General features: G+C 46.9%; 1 protein-coding gene across 1 annotated transcript in view; it reads left to right on the forward strand.

Annotated features, from left to right (window-relative positions):
- NRXN2 (neurexin 2) overlaps positions 1-20,499 on the forward strand; it is a 253,526-nt gene that overhangs the window by 63,842 nt on the left and 169,185 nt on the right. Inside the window, exon 5 of the mRNA XM_029284646.1 lies at positions 18,376-18,677. Within this exon, the coding sequence (XP_029140479.1) occupies positions 18,376-18,677 (302 nt within the window). The remainder of the gene's footprint in view (positions 1-18,375; positions 18,678-20,499) is intronic.

Here is a 20,499-nt window from a genome sequence, read left to right on the forward strand (position 1 = left end):
CCCTCACAAGAAGTACATTGGGGGGGGGGAGGCCTTGTGTAGGGTAATTCCGCTCTTTACAATTTGCTCCCCGGGGAGTTTGTTAACTTTCTGCAAACAAGTCTGATTTGTGTTATTTAAGCAGCCTTTGGCATAAGTTGACTTGAGCGAGGACATCGATCTATCTTAGGTATCTGGGTTAGTGAGTTTTCCGTTGTGTTGTTCTCACACTTCGTCCTCTTGCTGGGCTTCATCCAGATCCTCCTGGGATGGGATTGGATTGTAAATATAGGCAGTCCTCAACTTACGACCGCAGTTGGACCCTCAGACCCACTTTGGAGTCACCGCCTCCTTTGCTAATGCTTGCTATAAGACCCATTGATTGCCTTCACACATGCGCACTGACCCAGGTCCTTGGATGAAGTCATTTTTCTGGCCTTGACCTCCATACGAGGCTACAAACAGTAGCATGTTGTGTAAGTGGAGTTGCTAGTTTGTACCTGAGCTGGATTCGGGTGTCCTGTGGGTAGCAGTTGTGCTGGGTTAACCTGAATTCAGCCGGTTGTGTGACCCTCACTGTAGAGATGCCGGCTGACATCCAAGGGCTGAGACTAGTCTGTAGCTCTACATGCAATCTGAGAATTTGCGGGGATGTAAAAATGGAAATTGGAAATCAAGGGAGCCGCTGTTTTACATCTCGCTTGAATCTGGCAGGATGGCATTTCCCGATCCTTTCTACTGATTTACGCTCCAGTTTCTGTTTACCTCCAGTTTGGATTTGTCATATCTTGACTGGGCATTTATTTTTCCGTTTACATGGCGACGACCTTGGTTTATAAGCAAGCAGCAATAACATTTGTAGTGCCTGTAGTTGAAGAAGAAGATATTAGATATTAGAAGAAATCTAATATCTCTGAACTGAGCAGGGAAGGCGGAAGCAAAGAGACCGCCCGCCGGCTGCTGCTTATCCACCAGGCTGAGTGATGCTAATTGGAGAGACAATGCAAAGTCTCTGTCAGCCCTTCAAGGTAGACCAGACTGAGAGATCAAAGTTAGGAATGCTAATGCTGCTTGGTACTGCTGGTCCTCAAGCTTATTTCTGCCTCCCATTACAGCCTCCCTCTTATTTCCTGATGAGTAGTTGTGGCTGCCCAGTGTCTTGATAGATCATCTAACTCAGTGGTGGCGAACCTATGGCACGGGTGCCAGAGGCGGCACTCAGAGCCCTCTCTGTGGGCACGCGCGCCGTCGCCCCAGTCCTAGGCCTTCAGCTGGGTTTTATAAAACCTTTTCGCTTTAGGCCTCCGCCGCCGTGTGCAAAAAAAAAAAGATCCAATCAATCAATCAATTTCAACTTCTCGCAGGGAAAAAAAAAGATCTTGCAAAGTTGGAATTGATTCATTAAACTTTTTAGTCCCACCCAGTCTGCCGTTACCACTGCAGCCACGCCCACCCAATGGGCCACGCCCACCCAATGGGCCACACCCACCCAGCACCCGACGATGCATAAGTGGGTTTTGGGTTGCAGTTTGGACACTCGGTCTCTAAAAGGTTCGCCATCACTGGTATAGGGTTTCCTGCCTGAGCAGGGGGTTGGACTAGATGACCTCCAAGGTCCCTTCCAACTTTACTACTACTACTACTACTACTACTACTACTACTACTACTACTACTATTATTATTATTATAGTGGCCGAGGTTGAGAAATACTCTAGTAAGCTGACAATATCAGGATCTGGTTCATCAAAGCAGCGGATAGAACAGAGTTGGAAGGGTTTCTGGAGGTCATCCAGTCCAACCCCCTGCTGAAGGAGGAGAGTCATTTCAAACAAATGGCTATCCAAGTCTCTTCTTGAAAGCCTCCATAGCACACTTTGGACATTTGTTCTGGATGAGCACTCTTTGTCGGAAAATGCATCTGGTCTCAAATGGCAAGCGTAGTTCCTATTCAGACAGAGCCTCCACCTTGGCAGGATCTGTCAAGAAACTGGGCAGCCACAACTACTCATTTTGCACCCACGCAGACAGAAATGAGTAGCATCGCTGATGGTGACAGGCATTGATTGACAGTTCACCTTCAACTGGCATAGAAATAAGAGGTTTGCTTGAGGATACACGAACAAACAGCGAGTGAAGCAAAAGGCAGCAGCTAGAGCAATTTCGTACTGTACAAATTCTTTTCTCAGATGCCCTAAAATGTATTTATTTATTAAAATTGTACGCCACTGTTGAAGGAAAAGTCTCCATCGTGGTTCAGTCCAAGCCGGGAATAAACAACATGGTGACTGCTTTAGAAAGAAGATTGCAGTTTATTGAAGAGGAGAGCCAGACAGGAAGACGGCTCTGGAAGAAAAGAGCAAGAGCACATGTAGGGAGTGGGGTTTTATACCCTCTGGGGTGCTTGCTTGAGGTTGTTTCCTGTTCCTGTTTGAGGCTTTGTATTTCCTGTATCATGTATTTTGACCTGCGTCCCTTTGGCATCTGTGGGTTAACCATATTATGTCCTGTCTTAGAGTTTGGGTGGGGTATGTAGATTTTACGTGTCTTTGTCTTCTTAATTTTCTAGCTGGGGGCCTCCAACCTTCCTGAATGGATTATTTACATCTGCATTTCTACAGAGCTGGTTTCTGCTTGGGGGGAGGGAGACTTGGGGCTATTAAGAAAACTGGGCAGGCTTTGAGGAAATATATTTTTCTGCCCTTTTAATATTTCCTTCTCGGGGGGGCTGACTTCCCACACCACCCATCTCATGCAGCTCTTAATTTAAAACATAATTTAGCAGGAGAGAAACAGAGCTCGCTCGTGTGTATGCAAGCTAGCCAGGTTTCCTGCACATCCAGGATGTTGCAAGAAGACCCTTTAAAACAGGGGTGTCAAACTCAATTTCATTGAGGGCCGCATCGGCATTGCGGTTGCCCTCGGGGGGGGCAGGGGGGCAGCCAGGGTGGGGGCGGCCTACCAGGTGGGCGTGGATGGAGTAGGTGTGGCCTACTGGGCATTGTAAAATGGTATTAATTGCAAATTATACTTCAGTTAATGCAGCTAAAATTGCATTTGCCTTTTTTTTTTTTTGGTATCTGCATCGCACTGTTGGCTCACATTCAGTTTGCGAAATTAGTGGCATCGCTTGCCTGCCGGCTGATACGATGCCCGTAAGCCATGTCCCTAACCCAGGGGTAGGCAACCGTGGCTCTTTTATGACTCGTGGTCTATATCCTTTGCAGCAAGGCAGAGAGAGACCTCTGCAGAAATGGCTGTGGGGGAAAAAAATAGCTACTTTCAGCCAAGGAATGTTGTGTTGTTGTTGTTGTTTTTTCCTAAGGATGCCTGAAAACAGCTTTCTTGCATGATGGAGAGTGACATAAACTTGTCACCATCAGCTTAAGACTCAGAGCTGTTTATTTTACTTGGATTCCTGCCAAGGGAGAAATTTAGTGCAGAATCATTATCATTTGTTCATTCATTTATTCATGTGGATCCAGCCGTTAAATTTTGCAGTTCATTATGAGGAGGTTGCCATAATGTTGTCTTATCAAGTATCACAGCTATCGAAGAGATCAAAGTATTTTCCTTAATCCTTTTTGGTCTGCAAACATTTCTTTGGAAACGGAGCCAATAGATCAGTGTTTCTCAACCTTGACAATTTTAAGGCATGTGGACTTCAACTCCCAGAATTCCACAGCCAGCAATGGATCACTCTGGGGCTATCTTTCCTGGCTACAGGTGGGACTGTAAATAGTAGGTGGGAATGACCTGGGAGGAGAAGCTGCAGACTAGGCAAGGGTTGGGAAAGAGGCAGAGAAGAGGAAAGAGCGGGGCAAACATCTCAGAAGGGTTTAATTCGGTTTTACAGGGGGGGATTGTATATATGCTTTTGTTTTAAATATGTTGTGCGCCGCCCTGAGTCCCGCTGGGAGAAGGGCGGCATATAAATTAAATTAAATAAATAAATAAATAAATAAAATAAATAAATATACTGCAAAAATGAAGGGGGGGGGAGATGCACATTCAGGCTTGCAAGGTTCTGTTAATGTAACCTTACTGTAAAGACAATGCTAATATCCCTGTGTGCTTCTTGTCTGAACTACAGGGAGTCTTTGATGTACGACCCCAATTGAGCCCCAAATTTCTAAGTGACACAAAGAGTTTTGCCCCGTTTTACGACCTTTCTGGCCACAGTTGTTAAGCGAATCACTGCCGTTGTTAAGTTAGTAACCTGTTTGTTAAGTGAATCTGGCTTCCTCGTTGACTTTGCTCATCAGAAGGTCACCAAAGGGGATCCCCGTGACCCCGGGACGCTGCATCCGTCATAAATAGGAGTCAGTTGCCAAGCGCCTGGATTTTGATCACGTGACCACGGGGGATGCTGCAATGGTTGTAAGTGGGAAAACCGATCATAAGTCGCTTTTTTTTCGGTGCCGTTGTAACATTGCACAGTTGCTAAACCAACGGTTCTAAGTCAAGGACCTCCTGTACCTGGCAAGGCTGATGGGGTCTAAGCATGAGAGTTTACCCCTCCCTCCCGTGGGAAGTGATAGTTAAGTGCACCTAAGTGGACCTTCTAGATGGCTACTCAAAGCTTGAGAGCCCCTTTCCTCTTGAGCCGTGCAACGCTCGCTCCTGACCTCTCCCCACCCAAAAGTGTTTATTTTTCTGCTGGGCGTATATATGTGCAAAGTGTAAATCAGTCAGTCTGCGTCCTCTTCTGAGAGTTAATGAGTTCAAGGCCCCTTGAGCAGGGAGTCACCCAAATGCATTTTATCCACTTTTTAAAGACAAGCGGCAGGATACTTCCCAGCGCAGCCTCTGTGCTAAACTCCGTGCTTAGCGTAACAAAATGCAAAGGCTGTGTTCATTAAGAAAGACATTGGTGATTTATTTATTTATTAGTTTAGATTTATGCTGCATCCTGTCTTTCTCTCAGGAGCCTAAGCAAGGTGATGTATTATCTCCGCTGTTGGAGGCGATCCATAGGCAGGGCGAGACACACACGTCTCCCCCAAATTTGTCTAAACGCTTTAAAAAAAAAAAAAAAAAAGGTTGTGGCAGAGAGTTTCAGGGATGTTTTGGTCTGCTCTAAATCATGACCCCCCCTCTCCCCCCTGGTTATTTTCGCCGGAAGGATGCTATGTAATAAGGAGAAAGACTCAAAACAGTGGCCAGCGGATTGAATAATTACGACGGGGCGATTTAAATTTACAGTACATCATGCCTTCTTTTGAGATGGCAGCATACATCTTGCCTCTTCCCACCTCCATTGTGTGCGCCGTCTGCTGCAGTTTTGCAGAGCTTTTAATCTGGTAATTAAATTAACCCATCTTCTGGAGTTGCGCAATTCAGGAAACTAATCAAGCGATGCCGTTGCCCGGTGCTTAAGGCCCTCCCCCCAAATTCACCGAGGTTTAATCAAGCTTAGCCGGTGGAAGAAGGGCACACCTCCCCGCGCCTGTCATTAAGCTTCCTAAACGGGTTGTCTGAAGGCAGATTGCGACTGTACAACTCAATCACAGAGGGAAAAGTGTAGCGCGCGCAGTGGGGTTGATCTTCCCCACCGGCTGCACAACCAATTCCAGCTAGCACCTGGCAGAGGTTAGGATGTAACTTGTGCAAGATGCTGTCTGAATGGCGTCTGTTTACGGCACAGGCTTGGATTGGATTCACTTTTAACTTTACATTACAGGTAGTCCCCGATTTTGTTGTTGTTAGTTGCAAAGTCGTGTCCGACCCATCGTGACCCCATGGACAACGTTCCTCCAGGCCTTCCTGTCCTCTACCATCTCCTGGAGTCCATTGAAGCTCAGGCCTACTGCTTCAGTGACTCCATCCAGCCACCTCATCCTCTGTCGTCCCCTTCTTCTCTTGCCCTCCATCTTTCCCAGCATTAGGCTCTTCTCCAGGGAGTCCTTCCTTCTCATTAGGTGGCCAAAGGACTTGAGTCTCAACTTCAGGATCTGGCCTTCTAAGGAACAGTCGGGGTTGATCTCTTCTAGGACCAACCGGTTGGATGGCCTCGCAGTCCAGGGGACTCGCAGGAGTCTTCTCCAGCACCAGAGTTCAAAGGCCTCCATTCTTTGGCACTCAGCCTTTCTTATGGTCCAACTTTCACAGCCATACACTGCAACTGGGAAAACCATGGCCTTGATCATACGCACTTTTGTTGGCAGGGTGATGTCTCTACTCCCCGATTTACAACTATTCATTTTGCGAGTGTTCAGAGGGGCCCTGGAAAAAGTGACCCCTTGAACGGTCCTCATCCTGACATGATCAAAATTCAAGAACTTGGCAACCAGAGTGTGTCTACAATGGTGGCTGTGTCCCAGGGTCATCTAATCACCGTTTGCCACCTTCCCGATTTGCTTCCGATGAGCAAAGTCCCTCTCTGAAGCGAGATGGGCCGTTCGGACATGTGAAAAGTTGATGAGGAAAGCCAGATTCATTTGACAGCTATGCCAGGGCAGCCTGGCCCCTACAGGCATCCCCCCCATGAGCAACATCGAGGTGGCCATGCCCACCCAGTCTGCCGTGACAACCGCAGCCATGCCCACCCAGTGGGCCATGCCCACCCAATGGGCCACACCCCCATGCCCCCCTGAGGACACTACAATGCTAATGCGGCCCTGGCACTTTGTGATAAATAAGTGGGTTTTGGGTTGTGGTTTAGGCACTCGGTCTTTAAAAGGTTCGCCATCACTGCATTAGGGTTTTTTTTTCTCTTCCATTTTTTAAATTTTTAGTCATTGTTAAATCTGCATTGTTTATCTCTCTTTTTTTTAACAAGAACAAAAGGAGTAAGTTATAATACAGCAAAGACTTTAATACTAGATAATCAGCTTAAGACAGAAACTCTTGTACAAATACTTCGAAGTAATTTGCAGCTTTTTAAAAATATATTATATTCAGTTCTGGATGAAAAAGCTAAATAATCTCACGCTTATTAACATTAACATTTTAAATCATAGTTAATACTGATATAATGCTCTTTTTTTATCATCCGCAGTTTAAGTGATCTAAACATTAGACTGTTAATAATCCTCAATCAATACTCTGCAAGGCCTAATAATATACAGATAGTCTTCAATTTACAGCCACAATTGGGAGCAGAATTTCCATCGTTGGGCAAGGCGGTTGTTAGTCAGATGCCCAATTTTATGACTTTTTTTGCTCCAGTTGTTAAGCAAATCCACTTTACAAGGCCTTGGTGAGGCCACACTTGAAATACTGCATCCAGTTTTGGTCACCACGATGTAAAAAAGATGTTGAGACTCTAGAAAGAGTGCAGAGAAGAGCAACAATGATTAGGGGACTGGAGGCTAAAACATATAAGGAACGGTTGCAGGAATTGGGTATGTCTAGTTCAGTGATGGCGAACCTTTTAGAGACCGAGTGCCCAAACCGCAACCCCAAACCCACTTATTTATTGCAAAGAGCCAGAGCTGCATCAGCATTGTGGTGCCTTCGGGGGTGGCGGGGGGCATGGGCCACTGGGTGGGCGTGGCTGCAGTGGTCACGGCAGACTGGGTGAGCGTGGCCGGGGCCAGTCCCTGGCCATCTCCGGGGCATCCCCGGGGGGGGGCAATGCCACTTGCTTGCTCACTTCCTGGCCTGTCGCTTCCAAACGCCACGTGCTCGCTACTCTGGCGAACTCTGCTGGGGCAACGGCGCGGGTGCCCGCAGAGAGGGCTCTGAGTGCCGCCTCTGGCACGCGTGCCATAGGTTCGCCACCCCTGCCTTAGGAGCTGAGGTCTTGGCAGCAAAGGGAAACAACAGCCAGTGACTTCATAACCGGCCATCAACACCCCAGTCAGCAATTAAAAAGCCACACATAACCAGGCACCACACATACATGCTACACATAGACTACTAGCCCAAAGCACACACTTTGCTAGAGAGAGGTTCCTCAAGGTTGGACTCCAGCACCCATCCAAAAGCTCGGAAGACAAAACCCCTGTTCCCTGTGGCCGGCCCAGACTGGATCTTGCAACGTTATCCTGGGACGCGCAGATTCGCCTTAATTCGTGAGCTTCCTTTTTCTCCTCGACTTTGGGGCCTGTGTGTTCTTTGCAGCCCTCCAGTGAGAGGGTCTCTGTGTGTGGTGTGTGTGTGCGTGGTTTAAAGTGGCAAAAAGACCGCCATTGGGCCCTACATGAGAGTCTGCAAGGGAGCTTCTGAACAAGGACACCAGACGTGGGAAGCGAAAAAGTCTTGCCAGACGAACAGAATTAACAGTCTTCTCCAGTTCCTGGACTTGGGGACGGTCATCTCATGCCAGGAGAGTTCCTGCCCCCCCTGCTTCTCCCCCCCCCCAGCAAACGTGAAGCTCAGCAACTGGGGTGGAAAAAGGAGAACCTGTCTGGGGATAATTGCTGATTCTCATTGATCCACTGGAACAGCAGGTGGCAGATTGGTTCTTATGGACACCCACTGTGATGCCCCAGAAGAGCCACGGGAGAGGCGGGGGGGGCATTGTGGGGAGGGGTTTGCTCCCCCAGCTGCGCTGAATTTCTCCGCTTTTTTTCCTGGGTTTATAAAATGCCTTCTTCCCCCGGCTGACTTGGAAGGGCTGGGTTGGTATAACCCAGAGGACGTTTCTCACACATCACGCAAGATGCCTAGCGTGGATCCAAGGTTAACAACAAGCCTGCTTCCCATGTTGCACCAAGGTGTCCTCTTGCACTTTGTGTATCCTCAGAGACATGCTTTTTTCTCAGGATAAGATCCTAGGAGGCAGCGCCAGGTATGCCCACCCTACTGTGGGCAAATGACACATTTAACCGCTGACTTGGTTAAGCGTGTCATTTGCCCCCGCTGGCATGAACATATCTGGTGCAACCTCTGAGATCTTATCCTGCCTCTGAGCATGGGCAGAGATCCTTCTTTCCACCCCAAGATCAAAGAACCGGCTCCCCCTTTTTTAGGCGGCTGGCAAGAGACGGATCAGCTCAACCATCATTAAAAATATATAGACTTGCGGGCCTCGGTTTACGTGTTCTGAGATACTTAAGGCTTCGCAGTGAAACCGGATGCGTCTTAAATCCTGGCTTTGCATTTTCCTGGCCGTTGAAAGATCTTCTAGCCAGAGTATTTTACATCTGCAAACTGCTGCCACTTCAGATTGTTGGAACTGCGCCTCGAGGCCGATCATGATACTCTTGATAATAGGATCCTGCTATGTAGCGTTGAACTGAAATGTTTGCAAAAGAGAGAAGACAGTATCTCGGGAAAGGCTTGATTTCCCCCCCCCCCCCCGTGGATCTTTGTTAAAATTCACTGGTGGAGGAGCTTATCGTTTCCCTTGCTGGGACAGACAAACCCCGTAGATTTACACCTTTCTAAAGAAGAGATTGGACAGCCCTTTGTCTGAAATGGTATAGGGTTTCCTGCTTGAGCAGGGGGTTGGACTAGATGGACCTCCAAGGGTCCCTTCCAACTCTGGGATTCTGACCTGCTCTTGTTCAGTTTGATGAGAGAAAATTTGCTGGAGTTTCAGAAGAGAACTGTGTCAACTGTAGTACTTCGCTAGCATGTACTACTACTACTACTACTACTACTACTACTACTACTACTACTACTACTACTAATAATAATAATAATAATAATAATAATAATAATAATAATAATAATAAAGTTGGAAGGGACCTTGGAGGTCAACTAGTCCAACCCCCTGCTCAGGCAGGAAANAGAGACCGAGTGCCCAAACCGCAACCCCAAACCCACTTATTTATTGCAAAGAGCCAGAGCTGCATCAGCATTGTGGTGCCTTCGGGGGTGGCGGGGGGCATGGGCCACTGGGTGGGCGTGGCTGCAGTGGTCACGGCAGACTGGGTGAGCGTGGCCGGGGCCAGTCCCTGGCCATCTCCGGGGCATCCCCGGGGGGGGGGGCAATGCCACTTGCTTGCTCACTTCCTGGCCTGTCGCTTCCAAACGCCACGTGCTCGCTACTCTGGCGAACTCTGCTGGGGCAACGGCGCGGGTGCCCGCAGAGAGGGCTCTGAGTGCCGCCTCTGGCACGCGTGCCATAGGTTCGCCACCCCTGCCTTAGGAGCTGAGGTCTTGGCAGCAAAGGGAAACAACAGCCAGTGACTTCATAACCGGCCATCAACACCCCAGTCAGCAATTAAAAAGCCACACATAACCAGGCACCACACGTACATGCTACACATAGACTACTAGCCCAAAGCACACACTTTGCTAGAGAGTGGTTCCTCAAGGCTGAACTCCAGCACCCATCCAAAAGCTCGGAAGACAAAACCCCTGTTCCCTGTGGCCGGCCCAGACTGGATCTTGCAACGTTATCCTGGGACGCGCAGACTCGCCTTAATTCGTGAGCTTCCTTTTTCTCCTCGACTTTGGGGCCTGTGTGTTCTTTGCAGCCCTCCAGTGAGAGGGTCTCTGTGTGTGGTGTGTGTGTGTGTGGTTTAAAGTGGCAAAAAGACCGCCATTGGGCCCTACATGAGAGTCTGCAAGGGAGCTTCTGAACAAGGACACCAGACGTGGGAAGCAAAAAAGGCTTGCCAGACGAACAGAATTAACAGTCTTCTCCAGTTCCTGGACTTGGGGACGGTCATCTCATGCCAGGAGAGTTCCTGCCCCCCCTGCTTCTCCCCCCCCCCCAGCAAACGTGAAGCTCAGCAACTGGGGTGGAAAAAGGAGAACCTGGCTGGGGATAATTGCTGATTCTCATTGATCCACTGGAACAGCAGGTGGCAGATTGGTTCTTATGGACACCCACTGTGATGCCCCAGAAGAGCCACGGGAGAGGCGGGGGGGGGCATTGTGGGGAGGGGTTTGCTCCCCCAGCTGCGCTGAATTTCTCCGCTTTTTTTCCTGGGTTTATAAAATGCCTTCTTCCCCGGCTGACTTGGAAGGGCTGGGTTGGTATAACTAACCCAGAGGACGTTTCTCACACATCACGCAAGATGCCTAGCGTGGATCCAAGGTTAACAACAAGCCTGCTTCCCACGTTGCACCAAGGTGTCCTCTTGCACTTTGTGTATCCCCAGAGACATGCTTTTTTCTCAGGATAAGATCCTAGGAGGCAGCGCCAGGTATGCCCACACTGCTGTGGGCAAATGACACATTTAACCGCTGACTTGGTTAAGCGTGTCATTTGCCCCCGCTGGCATGAAGATATCTGGTGCAACCTCTGAGATCTTATCCTGCCTCTGAGCATGGGCAGAGATCCTTCTTTCCACCCCAAGATCAAAGAACCGGCTCCCCCTTTTTTAGGCGGCTGGCAAGAGACAGATCAGCTCAACCGTCATTAAATATATATACACTTGCGGGCCTCGGTTTACGTGTTCTGAGATACTTAAGGCTTCGCAGTGAAACCGGATGCGTCTTAAATCCTGGCTTTGCATTTTCCTGGCCGTTAAAAGATCTTCTAGCCAGAGTATTTTACATCTGCAAACTGCTGCCACTTCAGATTGTTGGAACTGCGCCTCGAGGCCGATCATGATACTCTTGATAATAGGATCCTGCTATGTAGCGTTGAACTGAAATGTTTGCAAAAGAGAGAAGACAGTATCTCGGGAAAGGCTTGATTTTTTCCTCCCGTGGATCTTTGTTAAAATTCACTGGTGGAGGAGCTTATCGTTTCCCTTGCTGGGACAGACAAACCCCGTAGATTTACACCTTTCTAAAGAAGAGATTGGACAGCCCTTTGTCTGAAATGGTATAGGGTTTCCTGCTTGAGCAGGGGGTTGGAGTAGATGACCTCCAAGGGTCCCTTCCAACTCTGGGATTCTGACCTGCTCTTGTTCAGTTTGATGAGAGAAAATTTGCTGGAGTTTCCGAAGAGAACTATGTCAACTGTAGTACTTGGCTAGCATGTACTACTACTACTACTACTACTACTACTACTACTACTACTACTACTACTACTACTAATAATAATAATAATAATAATAATAATAATAATAATAAAAAAAAAAAAATTGAATGGGATCTTGGAGGTCATCTAGTCCAACCCCCTGCTCAGGCAGAAAACCCTATACCATTTCGGACAAATGGCTGTCCACTCTCTTCTTAAAAACCTCCAGTGTTGGAGCATTCACCGCTTCTGGAGGCAGGTAGTTCCACTGGTTAATTGTTCTCACTGTCAGGAAGTTTTCCTTAGTTCTAGGTTGCTTCTCTCCTTGGTGAGTTTCCATCCGTTGCTTGTCGTCCTGCCTTCAGGCGCCTTGGAGAATAGCTTGACTCCCTCTTCTTTGGGGCAGCCCCTGAGATATTGGAACACTGCTATCATGTCCCCCCCTCTTCCTTCTCTTCATTTCCTTTCATCTTCCTGCTGAAACCCATCTAGATCTTTCTGAATCTTCTTTTATGGCAGAGTAAAGGCTGAAGCTGACAAGGTGGAAAATAAGGCTGGGCGGAAGAGCCGGCCGATGGGCTGCAAATACGTGACTTATTTTCTGTCTACAATACAAGCTATTTATCCTGTCCTTGACACATCTCGGTTAATTACCAAGTGCAGAGGCTGGTCTTAAACCCGACAGTTTGCAGGAGAGTTTTTTTGTCTGTTGGCGTTACCGATTCTAAGGCAGCCTTTCTATTTTAAAGGTGAATTATTTGTGGGGAAAACTTAATCCTCCTTCCAGGTAAATCCACTAAACAAATTAAAGCCCACACTGGGGATTGTGTACATGAGAGTTCTGCAGTGTTTGGAGATCTAAGCCGAGTTTCTCGGCTTACTGTTCTCCTAATATATATATATATATCTGTGCAAGGTAAACTTGCATCGAGGATTTATTTCTGACGATGGAAAGCGATTCATTTTTTTTTCTCCTCCCCTCAGAGTCTGGCGTAGAAAATCCTTCATTGCGGCCTCTCGGAATGATCCAGCGTGTATGTGGGAATGGGCTGCCTGGGCTAAACAATTTCCTAATCTGAGGCTGTTCTGCGTATGTTGATAGAACATGACCTGGAGTGCTCATGTTAGGGCATTGGTTAAGAAGGCCCAGCAGAGATTATATTTCTTCAGACTTCTCAGGAAACAACAACTGAATGAAAAACTGCTGGTGACCTTTTACCGTTGCTCCATAGAGAGCATTCTAACCCAGGGGTCTTCAAACTTGGCCCTTTTATGACTTGTGGACTTCAACTCCCAGAATTCCTCAGCCAGGCACACTGTGCCTGGCTGAGGAATTCTGGGAGTTGAAATCCACAAGTCATAAAAGGCCAAGCTTGAAGACCCCTGTTCTAACCCATTGCATTTGTGTGTAGTTTACTAGCTGCACAGTAGCAGATAGGAAAGCGCATCGCCCAGAGGATTATTGGCTGCCCTTTTCTCCCCCCCCCCCGGACGAACTGTACAGTTCCCGTTTTCTTAGGAAAGCTCAAAATATTCTTCAAGACTCATCTCATCCCGGACATTCTTTTTTTCAACTATTACCATCTGGCAGACGGCACAGGATAATAAAAACAAAGACAAATAGACTGAAAAATAGTTTTTTATCCTAGAGCTGTAATCATATTAAATACCACTGTATAGTGCAACATTGATGTGCAATATTAGGGGCAGCGCAATGGTGAACAGAACGTGGAGGATGTGTGCACATAATGTATGTTCTTATTTGTGGTTTTGATTTGTGTGTAGTGTGCACTGTGGACAGCACTTTTGTTATGAATTACACAATGACAAAGATATTCTATTCTATATCATATTGCTTATTCTATTCTGTTCTATTCTATTCTATATCATATTGCTTATTCTATTCTCTTCTATTCTATGCTATTTCCTATTGCTTATTCTATTCTATTCTATTCTATTCTATTCTATTCTATTCTATTCTATTCTATTCTATTCTATTCTATTCTATTCTATTCTATTCTATTTTCTATTCTGTTCTATTCATCATTCCATTCCATTCCATTCCATTCCATTCCATTCTATTCTATTCTATTCTATTCTATTCTATTCTATTCTATTCTACATCATTGCTTATTATCTTCTCTTCTCTTCTCTTCTCTTCTCTTCTATTTCCTATTGCTTATTCTATTCTATTCTATTCTATTCTATTCTATTCTATTCTATTCTATTCTATTCTATTCTATTCTATTTTCTATTCTATTCCATTCATCATTCCATTCCATTCTATCCTATCCTATCCTATTCTATTCTATTCCCCCTCCTAAGCAATGCCCATTCATTCACATGGAACAAGTGAGCCCCACTGAGCTTCATTAGTAGGATAGCAGCTCTGCAAAAAACAGGGCACTTCTAGGAAATCCATCTTTCTTTTCATTACCTGTTCTATATGTATAGAAAGAGAGACACGGTAGTTATCACCATTCAGTTAGAAGCTGTCTGGGAAATTCCACTCTGATTTGCTGAGTTTATCTCAGCCGGAACGCAGAAATGCCGAGAATGTAAACAAGCCTTCGGCCTCAGCAGATGCAAACAGGCCAGCGATAAGAGGGAACCGGGTCTTGTTTTCTGAGAAGGGAGTACGGCCGTGCAAGAGATGATGAAGGATTAAATCTGAATGGGTATAAATTCCGAGCTACCTCTGCTTCCTATTCGGAGATGATCCACTATCTATCACGACTCTTATTTCCTGGAATACAATCAGGAGATAATTCTAGTTGTGTTTGTCCTTGTCCCCGGGAGACAAATGTTAATTTGTTCATTTTATCCTATTCAACCTAGTCACTGGTTCACTAATGAATTCACCACTATGAACCATATAAAATATTTGTTGTTGTTAGTTGCGAAGTCGTGTCCGACCCATCGTGACCCCATGGACAACGTTCCTCCAGGCCTTCCTGTCCTCTACCATCTTCTGGAGTACATTGAAGCTCACGCCTGCTGCTTCAGGGACTCCATCCAGACCCCTCCTTCTCTGTCGTCCCCTTCTTCTCTTGCCCTCCATCTTTCCCAGCATCAGGCTCTTCTCCAGGGAGTCCTTCCTTCTCATTAGGTGGCCAAAGGACTTGGGTTTCAACTTCAGGATCTGGCCTTCTAAAGAGCAGTCGGGGTTGATCTCCTCTAGGACTGACCGGTTGGATGGCCTTGCAGTCCAGGGGACTCGCAGGAGTCTTCTCCAGCACCAGAGTTCAAAGGCCTCCATTCTTTGGCCTTTCTCAGCCTTTCTTATGGTCCAGCTTTCACAGCCATACATTGCAACTGGGAAAACCATGGCCGTGACTCTACGCACTTTTGTTGGCAGGGTGATGTCTCTGCTTTTGAGTATGCTGTCTAGATTTGCCATAGCTTTCCTCCCCAGGAGCAAGCGTCTTCTAATTTCTTGGCTGCAGTCCCCATCTGCGGTGATCCTGGAGCCCAGGAACCTCCATATTAAATAAAAATTTAAAAAATTATTGGTAGCCTTCCAGCCTGCAGTTGAGCCCACAAGTTCAGTCATTAAGTCGTTGCGGTCACGGCCAGACCCAACTTTACGACAGGTTTTTGCAGTGCTCGTTAAGCAAATGATGTGATTGTTAAGCTAATCTGTTATATCCAGCGGGCTCTTTTTTTTTTTTTTTTTTTGCTGGAAACTGAGAGCAAACCCCAGAAATTGGCAAAAACTATCGGAAATTGCAGTCATGTGACCCGCGGGGCACCCTGCAAACGGCTGTAAAGGTGAGCCAGTGGCCCGATGCCCAAAATATGAACACATGACAGTGGGGGGAGGGGTGGGTGCAGCCATCATACCTTTCGGAGGGTCGTAACTTTGAACTGTCGCTAAGCGATCGGTTGTAAATCGAGGACTACCTGCCCTTTCCCAATAGTTTCGTGTGACAAAGGGCCCAAGCGGTAGATGGAGTTACACTGACGCAAAATATGAACAAGGATGCTTTAGCGAAACGAGGAACTGTAGTGTTTATAGATCAGGATTTGCTCAGGCTGTTATGAGATAGATGCCTGAATGGGAGTTTGTTTATTGTCTAGTGGCTGGTGAAGAGAAAGGATAGGATCAAGTAACAGGCTTTAGCTAATGGGATTTTCAGAGGGAAAATGGAGTTGCAGGCTGGTGCCGTGTGCGGTAAGAGCCGGATAGGGTGGGAATAAAAGCCCGAGTGAGCCTCAACAGGATGCTTAGCAAATGGTTCAAAATCAGGCAACAAGACAAAGAGGTGTGATATCTGGTTGGCTGGTAAATGTTGTTGATGGATAAATGGATAAGACATGCTTTTTCGGTGTCACAGGTGAGCGTGTTAGGAATGTGAATACACCTGCGCTCCTGCACAAAAGCAATTGAAGGAGAGGCTGAATGGTTTGCATTGAATTTTAGAGAGACTGAGTGACGCAACGAGGATGAAGGATCGGATAATAAACGATCAGATCACGTTTCACTGGGGAAACGGCGTGAACAATTGCAAGTTCTCCACAAATACTCGAGGAGATGAATTTGCCTGTTTTGTTAAAAGTTTATACTACTAAAGATAGGAAAAATAAATGGAGACGTGTCCAGATGTGCATATGCCGGCAGAACAGGGAGCGGGGACACGTGTGCTTTGAGAAAGGAATGGTGTGGCTGAAAAGGGGGGGAGTGTAAGTGTGCTTCTGTCGACTTTGATGTATGGAAGCGAGACCTGGGCACGTCCAGGGAAACATAAAAGTAAGTTAAGTGTAATGGGGTACTTAAGAAATGTGTGCGGTCAAAGAAGATGAAGAGAGAGGGTCAAGGACGAATGGGGGCTCGGCAAATATAACTGGGATGAAAAAAGAAATGTCTGCTATGATGGGTGGCTGTTAGAGAGAGAGAGAAGCAGTGAGGATCAAATCTCGAAAGAAATAAGGGGAGGAGGGGGCAGAGAGATTGAGCCACACTGAGTAAATTGTGGGTGGAGCGGGAGTGGGATCCTGAAAGAGAGGGCAGAAGATTCAAAGACCAGAGGCAGCAGGTTAAGGAGTCCCGGGCTGAGAAGGAAGCAAACATTAGTCCTGGTGGTGCAGTGGTTAAATGCAGTTTTAAGGCTGACTCTGCCCACTGCCAAGAGTTTGATCCTGACCGGCTCAAGGTTGACACAGCCTTCCGTCCTTCCGAGGTCGGTAAAATGAGGACCCAGATTGTTGGGAGCAAGAGGCTGACTCTGTAAACTGTTTGGAGAGGGCTGTGAAGCACCATAAAGCAGTATATAAGTCTATTCTATTCTATTCTATTCTATTCTATTCTATTCTATTCTATTCTTATTCCTATTCCATTCCATTCCATTCCATTGCTATGGTGGTGCAGTGGTTATAATGCAGTATTGCAGGCTAACTCTGCCCACTCCCAGCAGTTCGATCCTGACCAGCCCAAGGTTGACTCAGCCTTCCATCCTTCTGAGGTTGGTAAAACGAGGACCAGATTTTTTTGGGGGGGGGGAGGGGGCAAGAGGCTGATATTTGTGAACCACTTAAAGAGGGCTACAAAGCATTGTGAAGTGGTATATAAATCTAGGTGCTATTATTTCAAGAATAAAACTGAATGGGGGTTGGTGTAAATGGGTTTTAAGCTCTGTCTCCTTTCGGCTGGTTGTTTGTTACACCTTTTCTGCACTGTTCATAACGTCGCTTATCCCGAAAGCAAATTAAACCTGCCTCCACCAACTGGCCTGGGAGCCCGATAGGTTTTCTGTTTTAATGTGTTGGGTCCAGCCTAAGCAGTTCCCTATCATCACTTTAAAGAAGTGTTTCTCAGCCTTAGCAACTTGAAGATAGGTGGACTTCAACTCCAAGAATTCCCCAGCCAGCTCTGCCATCTTTAAGTTGCTAAGGTTGAGAAGCACTGCTTAAAGCAAGAATCAGAAGAGGGTTATCCAGAAATTACTGAACTACGAGTCCTAGGTAGCCCAGCCACAGAGTACAGCTGAGGACCAGAACTGAATATCCCTACTTAATATTCATATTGTTGAAGGTCTCCAAATTAAACCTTCAAAAAAAAGAGAGAGAGAGAGGTTCAGTGGACAGCTTCCACTCCTTGTGAAATGCGGTGCAAACACATTTGTCTGGTAGGGCAGGGGTCCTCAACCATGGCAACTTTAAGACTTGTAGACTTCAACTCCCAGAATTCTGGGAGTTGAAGTCCACAAGTCTTAAAGTTGCCAAGGTTGGAGACCCCTGCTGTATATAGTGTACATTTTTCCCCCTGAGTTCACATGGTTACATTGACCACCAGGGGGCATCATGTAACCGGTTTCATCTTTTCTCGGGAGTCTTTGGCTATGGAGAGCCAGATATTCATTCTCTAGGGCTGTGATTCCCTTAACGACCGTGGCAAGAAAAGTCGTCAGCATGGGGCGAAACTCACTTAGCAAATGTCTCGCTTAGCAACATAAATTCTGGGCTCCGTTGTGGTCGTAAGTCGAGGACCCCCTGTGTTCTCCTCTAGCGGGCGATCGTCTCCCCGTGAGCGTGTGAATCCCTAACCCCGGCTCAACCTCCCTTCCCGCCCGCTCGTGTCTCCTCTGCAGGGAAAGAGGAATTCGTGGCGACCTTCAAAGGGAACGAATTCTTCTGCTACGACCTTTCTCACAACCCCATCCAGAGCAGCACCGACGAGATCACCCTCTCCTTCCGCACCCTCCAGCGCAACGGCCTGATGCTCCACACCGGGAAGTCGGCCGACTACGTCAACCTCTCGCTCAAGAGCGGCGCCGTCTGGCTGGTGATCAACCTGGGCTCCGGCGCCTTCGAGGCTCTGGTGGAGCCCGTGAACGGCAAGTTCAATGACAACAACTGGCACGACATCCGTGTGACTAGAAACCTGCGCCAGGTGAGCGGCTGCTGCCCGTGCAGTCTCAGTCCGTGGGAGGGGCTGGGAGGGTGGGGGCCACACGCCCGGCTTGGGACTGCATCAGGAATCCTTTTTTTTTGGAGTTGCTGTGCAGATTTTCCCCATATACCAGACACCAGCAAGAGACTTAAAAAAACAACAACAACAACAATTCCCCTGTTTGGGATACAAAACCTGAGAGGCTGGCTAAATTCTCTAACTGCTTCTCAGCAACGGGTTGTGTTACTTTCGGTAAAAGGGAGACAAATTCCCAAAGCGCCCGAGTTTTAATGTTATGCGAAGGAACTTTGGAAGGGGACACATCTGAAATAACAGACTGATTCTTTATTTTCAAAGTCATGTCTGGAAACTTGTGTGTGTCATTTACCTCATTTGCACAATTATTGGTATTCTTATACCGTTAGTCTCCATATACGACATTTGCGTAATTAGGTAACTGTGCAGATGACTTGGGTTCCAAACTTTTGTATTTAACAGACAGCCTTGAACTGTCTGTTAAATCCAAAGTTTTACTCTCTTGCAAGGGACGTCAGTCTTTTCAGCTGGGGCAAGCGTTATTGTTACGGTTACTCTTCCTGTTGTTATCACTGTTGAAAGCTGCAGGATCTGTGGCAGCAACGCCAGGGGAGTGACGCTGCAATTTTCAGCTCTCTTCTCCCCGATTTTGTGGTTTTTTTTAAAAAAGAGCAAAATAATCCCAAATCAGCCATTTTTACTCCTTATTTTAAAGTACGAAAAGGAGTGGATTGCCTCGCTGCATTTTAGTGCCGCGTGGCTTATGGGCAGCGCGTTCCCCCGTTGCAGCCACAGGTCTTTCATTTCTACCAAGTTCTATAAAGCAGCTTGATACCCGGAAAACAACTTTATTTTAAGTTACACGACATGGTAATTGCCGAGGCCAGTTGAATGTTTTAACCCCATTTTTCTGACTTTTTTCTGATGATGTCTGGACTTGAAGCAAGTCCGCCTTTCCAGGGTCTGCAACCCATGATGCCCAGTAGCGAAACATGGCCTTGAACATAAAGGGTTGTTTTGGCCTTGATATTTGGCATGTGGGGAAGAAAGAAGAGAATTCTGTGAAATCTAAGGGTAAATAACAGGTGGGGCTCTCTCTCTATCTCTGTATAGGCCAGTGTTTCTCAACTCTGGCCACTTCAAGACATGTGGACTTCAACTCCCAGAATTCCCCAGCCAGCATGTTGAAGTCCAAACTTGCTGGCTGGGGAATTCTGGGAGTTGAAGTCCACACCTCTTAAAATTGCTAAGGTTGTGAAACAGTGGTATATAGACCCTTCCAGAACCAATTGGCAAGGGGACACCCACAGTTTAGCTAAAGCTACAGGTGTGAAGGTATGCTCCAAGGAACATAATGCACGGCATAAGGCAGCAAGGAACATAATGCATGGCATACTGAGTGAGGGCTTTTGGGGCCTTGAATAAATGGCTGGCCTTGCCCCTAACTCATTTCAGGTATCTTTTGGGCATGCAGTGAGGGGGAAACCGTCCCCCCTGTCTGCCCAAAGTAGCTCAAACTTCACCCAGCTGCAGAACTGGTTGCCTGGAAAACACAGCCCACCTGCGGTAGGCAGCGAATTCTGGAAAGAATGGGTGGTGGGCCTCCCAATGGGGAGTTTGCAGGGCTGTTGTTTAAAAAACAGCTGATCTGATTAAAAATCTATACTCTGTAATGATAGCTGGAGGCTGGAAAATCCAGAGCAGGGAAGAGGGAGGTGCCAGGAAGTATTAATAATGAAATAAGACAATCTGGAGCTTTTAAACAAATAATCTATTTTTTAAAAAA

Source organism: Protobothrops mucrosquamatus, unplaced genomic scaffold (genome assembly GCF_001527695.2).
Source record: "Protobothrops mucrosquamatus isolate PMUCROS unplaced genomic scaffold, P.Mucros_1.0 scaffold787, whole genome shotgun sequence".
In the NCBI taxonomy this organism is placed as follows: Eukaryota; Metazoa; Chordata; class Lepidosauria; order Squamata; family Viperidae; genus Protobothrops; species Protobothrops mucrosquamatus.